The following is a 7,983-nucleotide window of genomic DNA, read 5'->3' on the forward strand; positions in this document are numbered from 1 at the left end:
TCGATAGAGGTGGACAAACTATCGCCGGACGATCGTCCAGTAGGTGATCGTCCTGCGGCCGGTCATCTACCGGACAATCGTTCGGCGACTCATCAGTCCACCACACTCGATCGTCCGGTCGGAAGCGAAATCCAAAGATCTGTGGTTCGTCCCGGAATCGAAACGGTTCGTCCCGAAATCGAACCGGTTCGTCTCGGAACCGAAGCAGTTCTTCCTGAAGTGGAAGCAGTTCGCCCTGGAATCACTGATCAAGGAAATATCCAAAGTAAGACATAAAAATATTTTAAATAAATCTTTACACTGTGCAGTGCCCGTCATTAATCTGTTCCTAAACCCCTCCCGCGGGGCAAGGGAAATATTGAAGTATATCTATATATAATTTTACGTTTCCCTTACTCTGCGTGAAGGAAACATATATATACAGGATCATTTTAATCAACGCACACAATTATTTTGGAAACAAAGCATTTTAGAGAAAAATGTTTCAGATAAAAGTTTTATGATTTCGAGGGGGCCACAAGATGGTACTATTGTTTTGACCTTAGATAGTTATTTAAAGGTCACGAGAAGGTCACTTCAATTTTTTTAAATTGCACTCCCTATTTTTTATTACATATTCTTGTAGCTGACCTCGAGAGCTTTCCAAAACACTTATGATAAAATATTTTTCATTAATTATAAGATTTGAAAGTTGTAGTATTTTGACATATTTTCGGTCTTACCTTAATACTTTTATCCACAGAATAATGGGGCAAATTAACTGGTATAAAAAAACACATAGTTGTCTTAAAGAAAAAAATATGAATTTGCAACGACAGCAGCTACACATTTTTACTTTAAGACAACTATATGTTTTAATTACATTAATTGATTTGCCTCATTATTCTGTGCATAAAAGAATCAGGGTAAGACTATCGAAAAAAGAATATTTTACGAGATATTTTGTTTTTTATGTCAAAATACTACAACTTTCAAGTCTTAATTAATGAAAAATACTTTATCATAAATGTTTTGGAAAGCTCTCGAAATGAGCTACAAGAATATGTAATATGTAAAAATATATAGGGTGTTCCATTTAAAAAAATTGAAGTGACCTTCACGTGACCTTTAAATGACTCTTCAATATCAATAATACCATTGATTTGACTCTTCAAGGTCAAATCAATGGTATTATCTTATGGTTCCCTCGAAACCATATATATAACTTTTGTCTGAAACATTTTTCTTTAAAATGCTTTGTTTCGAAAATAATTTCGTGTGTTGATTAAAATGACTCACACTGTATACATATAGAGCCATAACTATACTTCAATATTTCCCTTGCCCCGCAGGAAGGGCCTGGGGACGGATTAATGATGGGTATTAAACTATAGACTTTCAATATAATAAAAAATATAGGAACGCAGCCACTGTCAGTGCTAAAAATCTATAATTTATGTCACGTACACTATAGATTTTCAGTATTGGCAGCGAATATTGAAACGTAGCTTATATCATACATTATCTAATAATTCTAGGAAGACCAAGAGGAACTCGCAGTGGAGCGCGAGAACAACAACAGCGTTTCATGAGATTTTTATATCAACTGTCTTCCGCCCATTACAATTGGGGAAGAGGGAATCCAAGAAGAGGAAATCTAAGGAGAAGACAAAATTAAATAAAATATTTTTTATTTTATTCTTTATCAGAATTAGATTATAATTTATTTTTTTTTATTTGTTTCAGGCAAAAGAAGTAATGTTTCAGTTATCAGTATTAAGTGATTAGATCATCCCACCAATACATATGTGTATTTTTAAAAACATAAGAATTTTAACTTAAAATAAAATTATAACTATATATTTAGGCTACGTTCCAATATTCACTATCACTACTGAAAATCTATGGTTTACGTCACGTACAATATAGATTTTCAGTATTGTCAGTGAATATTGGAACGTAGCCTAAGTATATAGTTATAATTTTATGTTAAGTTAAACTTTTTATGTTTTTAAGAATACACATATGTATTGGTGGGATGGTCATCGGTAGAATAGTCTAATCACTTAATACTGATGACTGAAACATTATTTTTTTTGCCCGAAATATAATTTTGATAAAGAATATAAGATAAAGTTTATTATGTCTTTAAAAATATGTACACTTTTACTTTTTTTATATGACTTTCTTATATCTTTAAAAATTAGTTTTTTTTTTATATGTATATGACTTTATATTTGTATTGCTGAACATGCATAAGTAACAAGCAGTATTAGTTGTGTCTATTATAGTGAGCATATATTGAGTATATACTTAATTAATTTTATATTAAGTTAAAGTTTCTTAGTTTTATATTTTAGTTTTCTTTTTAATACAAAGTCTATCTTACTTATGCACGTTCAGCAACACAAATAATTTATATAAAGTCATAAAGACAAATAGTTTTTATAAAGTTATAAATTAAAGACATAAACATTATCTTAATATAAAATATTGTACAATAATAACAATATTGTACCTGATTAATATGATATAACAAGCAACATTGGCTGTGTCTATTGTAGTGAGCATATACTGAGTATATATTTAATTTTATATTAAGTTAAAGTTTCTTAGTTTTGTATTTTGGTTTTTTTTTATACAAAGTCTATCTTACTTATAAATTAAAGACAAATAGTTTTTATAAAGTTATAAATTAAAGACATAAACATTATCTTAATATAAAATATTGTACAATAATAATATTGTACCTGATTAATGTGATATAACAAGCAACATTGACTGTGTCTATTGTAGTGAGCATATACTGAATATATACTTAATTTTATATTAAGTTAAAGTTTCTTAGTTTTGTATTTTAGTTTTATTTTCAATACAAAGTCTATCTTACTTATAAATTAAAGACAAACAGTTTTTATAAAGTTATAAATTAAAGACATTATCTTAATATAAACATTATCTTAATATAAAATATTGTATAATAATAACAATATTGTACCTGATTAATGTGATATAACAAGCAGCATTGGCTGTGTCTATTGTAGTGAGTATACTGAGTATATACTCAATTAATATAAAATATTGTACAATAATAACAATATTGTACCGGATTAATGTAATTATACAGTTAATTTTATGTTAAGACACATATTCACAAGAGATTTTATTTTACAGTGCATGATGAAATTGTTACTTCTGATTTTGTAGTGAAATTAATAATAGATGTTCATGCAGTCGTATAATTCGTATTATCTATATACGCGCTTTTCTTTATCGACAAAAAATACTACCATTTTTTAATCAAATAAAGTTTATTATGTCTTTAAAAATATGTAGCACTTTTATTTTATTTATATGACTTTATTTTTATATCTTTGATTTTATACGTGTATGACTTTATATTTGTGTTGCTGAACAAGCAGCATTGGCTGTGTCTATTGTAGTGAGTAATATAATATATGCAAATGTTCAAAAATTAATGATTGTCTCACACAACATTATAAATGAATAAATGACTAATTTAATAAATAAATATTCAAAATGATTTCTTTCTCGAATTTCACTATTAGAGATAAATTAGTTCCCAATTATTAATTTAATATAATATATGATGTAAATTTCTAACTAATATACATGTATATGTGCATATGTGTACATATATAAGATGTTCATTCACAATATATTATATAACACTTTAATATGGCATTTAAATTCTTACACGTTCTTGAAGAACTTATTAACAAAATTTATATTTCTTTATTAAAAGCATTATTAATAGCATTAATAATAATGACAATTAATAGCATCGACAATTAAGAACATTTATTTAAAGTAACACTTCCAATAATTTTGTTTTAATTTAAAAATGATTGTACTATAAATGCAATTAATTAATTTATAACACTTGCAATAATTTTGTTTTAATCTAAAAATGATCGTACTATAAATGCAATTAATTAATTTATTTTAATTGTAACATGTGTTGCATACGTGTGTACATGTGTTATATACGTGTAATACGTGTAATAACATATTACGAAGCGCCAAGCGCCAGCGCCATCTGTTGTCGACAGCGGCAGTCGTACGCCAAATTTTGTTCTATATATATTGTTTGATGACCACGACGTGGACGTTTCTTAATCATATTTTCACGATTTTAGAATTATATATCGCGATATTTTCACTTCTACAGCTCGTAGAGTAAAAATAAAGACACTTTTACTATATAATTCGAACATAAGCTATCGATTAAGTCTAATAAGAGCTCGATCCGTTCAGCGGTTATCGTATATATAATAATATGAAATAATCTGAACTGGTCTCAATTCCCGTCTCGCGTAAAGAGACACGGTGCGCGTCTTGCTACGGAGATGAACTCGACGCAAGACACTACCGTGTCTCTTGATAAACTTAGCAGTACTATCAGTAGGTTTGCCACTTTACCATTTCTTGTTTGTGGCGATTTTAATGCGCACTCGACATTGTGGGGCTCGACTTCCTTGAATAGGCGTGGCGAACTAATTACGAGATGGTCGGCAATGTTCGATCTTCGTTTACTTAATACTGGTGTAGCATATACGTGTATCAGACCACAGGGTGGATCAATTGTGGATTTATCGTGGGTTTCCTCTGGCTTGGTTGACTGTGTGGAGGGCTGGTCGGTGCTGGAACGAGTCGAAACTCTCTTCGATCATCTGTACATTGCCTTTACTCTTAAAGAACACATATTTAAAAAAGGCAATGTTTTTAATCACAAGAAATGGAATTTTAACAAATTAGATGATGAATTATTCTCTGAGACTCTTGAATTGCTGACTAGTGCGATTCTACCGGATAGTATAGACAATAATTTGAATCAATATGTAGATTGGATTCGCAGTATAATGCGTAGTGCTTGTAACACAGCTGCTCCTTTAGTTAAAAGTAAAAACCAGCGTCGCCAGATGTATTGGTGGATAAGCGAAATATCTGATCTTCGAAGTTCGGCTATTAAAGCGAGAAGATTATGGCATCGTTGTAGGCATAGCACGGATACTGCAGATATCTTAGCTAAGAAAAATAATTACATGTTAGCGAAAAAGGTTCTTAGATCGGCAATAAAGAAGGCTAAGAGCTCTTCATGGGCCGAACTAATATCATCAATTGAAACAGACCCATGGGGTCTACCCTATAAATTAGTTATGAGGAAATTGCGTAAGTCTAGCCCCACTTTGTCAGAGACTATTGGAGAAGATAGTCTTAACCAACTCTTGGATTCACTTTTTCCTGGTTCCTCGAGTGGAGTGGATAATCCAATCCTCCCTGTAACCCTTCCATCAGAGGAGGATGAGGAAACCAACGTTAATATAGCTCAAATTAAAAAGATTGGTCAAAAAACGACCGTGTAGGAATGCAGCACCAGGTCCTGACAATTTAAAAGCTGCAGTATGGAAAAAGGTACCGGAAATTGTACTTAAGCACCTGGCTAATCTCTTCACGTTGTGCCTTAAAACTGGAAGTTTTCCTAAACTCTGGAAAAGATCCATCCTAATTCTTATTCCAAAAGGGAAAAGTACCATCACGGAAGGTATAAAAGCATGTCCGATTTGCCTCCTTGATGAGATAAGCAAAATTTTAGAAAGGGTTATTTCTGACAGAATTAACAAATGGTTAAAAGAGGATGAGGTTCGCTCACTTTCCCAAAATCAATTTGGCTTTAGAAGAGCAAGATCCACTGTTGACGCCCTCGCTAAAGTACGCGAACTGACATTGTCGGTTATGAATGAAAATGGATAGGCGATTGCAGTTGGATTGGATGTGGCTAATGCCTTTAATTCGATTCCTTTTAGCGTTATCCTAGCAGCTATGAAATCCATGGGATTCCCTCATTATTTGCGTAGGATTGTTGCTGATTACCTTTCTGATCGCTATATCGTGTATAGGAACTCTGCAAATCGGATTGTAGAACGCAAAGTTCTCGCTGGTGTTCCGCAGGGGTCGGTTCTTGGGCCACTCCTGTGGAATATCGCATTTGATTCGGTTCTTAGGCTTGCATCTGAGGAGGGTGTCATACCGTATGCTATGCGGATGACACCCTGATTATTGCCTCCTCGCATAAGCTTTTTGGAGCAATTGTAAAAGCAAACTTACAAATCGCGAGGGTAGTTTGGCACATAAAAAAGCTAGGTTTGTCGGTCGCTGAGACTAAAACTGAGGCAGTCCTTTTTTCGAAAAGAAAACCGATAATGATGCCCATGGTGACAGTAGGAAGTTCGCGTATTCAGGTAGGTGATTCCATGAAATACCTGGGGGTAATGATTGATGGTCTCTGGAATTTCCGCAGTCATTTTAAATACGTTGAAAATAAGGCGGTTAAAGTAAATAGAGCGTTAAACAGATTAATGCCTAATCTTAGAGGGCCTGGTGAGCGTAAGAGGAGGTTATATGCCACTATTTTTACTTCAGTGGTTATGTATGCCGCACCGATTTGGAGTGAAGCCTTTGCATCAGCCTCGGACAGAGTCACTCGTCCATTGCGCAGACTACAGCGCACCTGTGCAATTCGGTCTGTTGCATCGTATAGAACGGTGTCCTTTGATGCGGTGACCCTGTTGGCTGGATTTCCTCTTTGGAAATTCGAGGCAACCTTGCGGTGTCGTATATACAATAGATTCATAGATCTAAAGGCTAGAAATGTGTTCACGCACCAAACGGATGCGGAGGTTCGCAATGGTGAGAACCTTCTACTTTTGCGACAGTGGGACGTCTACTTAGGTAGACCTGGAATTTCGGGTCTAAAGACGGTGTCTGCGCTTCGTCCGTTCTTAGGCAGATGGTTAAATCGGAATTTCGGAGAGGTCAATTATTACATGTCGCAGATGATGACCGGACATGGCAGTTTTGGTCATTTCTTGTATAGGATAGGTAGACGCGATACGGCGGCATGTTATCATTGTTCTTCTGCTGATGATTCGTTGGATCACACTATTGCCGAGTGTTCAGCCTGGGACATTCCAAGATTTGAGTTTAGGCGTAAAATGGGTTTAGGAAATAATGACAGCTTAACCCTGAGGGTAATAGTTGAAAAGATCCTTCAAAAGAAGGAGTACTGGAATGCCTTCTCACACTTTGCCGTTGTCGTTCTTAAAGTGAAGGAGGAGGAGAGGAAGCGTGAGGGAGCCTCTTCTCCCTCGTTCCCAATTCGAGGACCTCCATAGTTTTGCCTCTCACTTATATGAACTTATCATTTCCCTTAATCCTGCATTTCCATTCCATTACGATTATTTTCATTTTCATCTTCATCTCCATCTTCGTGTCATCTTCATCTTCACTCTCATCCTCATCTCCATCTCCATTTTCACTCTCATCTTCACTTCCATCTTCATTTCATCCCCATCTTCATCTTCATCTTCACTTTCATGTATATCTTTATTTCACCTTTATCTTCACTTTTTTTTTTGTTTTTTTTTTTCGCTTACAAGTTCAGCACTTATACTTATAGAGGAGCAACCTGCCGTGGCGGAGTGGGTGCGGGGTGGTCTCGGTGCCTATTAACCTCCTATCTCCCCTTCACGGTGGGCGGGGCATCTCAGTAATTGCACAGTGGCGCTGGGATGCCCCACTTATTATCATAATTTGATCCGTGCTTGCCACGCTTGGTCAATTTTGGTTATAAGAAAATAAAAATTTTTAGCTGTTGATGCATGTTTTGCGCATACGCATGGTGACTTCCAGAAGTTATGCGAAAGCGGTCCCCGGCAGTCGCCGTTGCGGTTAGGATGCCACCGGTGTGGTTTAGCGGGTAGTCGGCTCGGGGTGGATGCATCTCGACCGGAGTCCCGCAGCCTCCCAAAGCCTACCCAAAGCCTCCCCCGAGGTGGAGGGTGTCCGTCAATAGGATTCCACATCGGAAAAAAAAAAGGTCCCCTCCGTCTAGTACAGGGAAACCTGGCCCCCCGAGGTCGGCATCGTCACGGCGAAGGGTCCGCCTTCCCCTCGCTAAATAAAAAAAGCGGAGGCGGGGAC

The 7,983-nt window shown here is 35.3% G+C and overlaps 1 protein-coding gene across 1 annotated transcript; it reads left to right on the plus strand.

Moving 5' to 3' along the window:
- The first annotated feature begins 6,203 nt into the window (after positions 1 to 6,203).
- Positions 6,204 to 7,175, plus strand: LOC112638028. The gene has a single exon (XM_025408862.1). The coding sequence runs from the start codon at positions 6,204 to 6,206 to the stop codon at positions 7,173 to 7,175; it is 972 nt and encodes a 323-aa protein (XP_025264647.1).
- The last annotated feature ends 808 nt before the right edge of the window (positions 7,176 to 7,983 follow it).

This window comes from Camponotus floridanus, unplaced genomic scaffold (genome assembly GCF_003227725.1).
Source record: "Camponotus floridanus strain SB8 unplaced genomic scaffold, Cflo_v7.5 scaffold238, whole genome shotgun sequence".
Classification (NCBI taxonomy): domain Eukaryota; kingdom Metazoa; phylum Arthropoda; class Insecta; order Hymenoptera; family Formicidae; genus Camponotus; species Camponotus floridanus.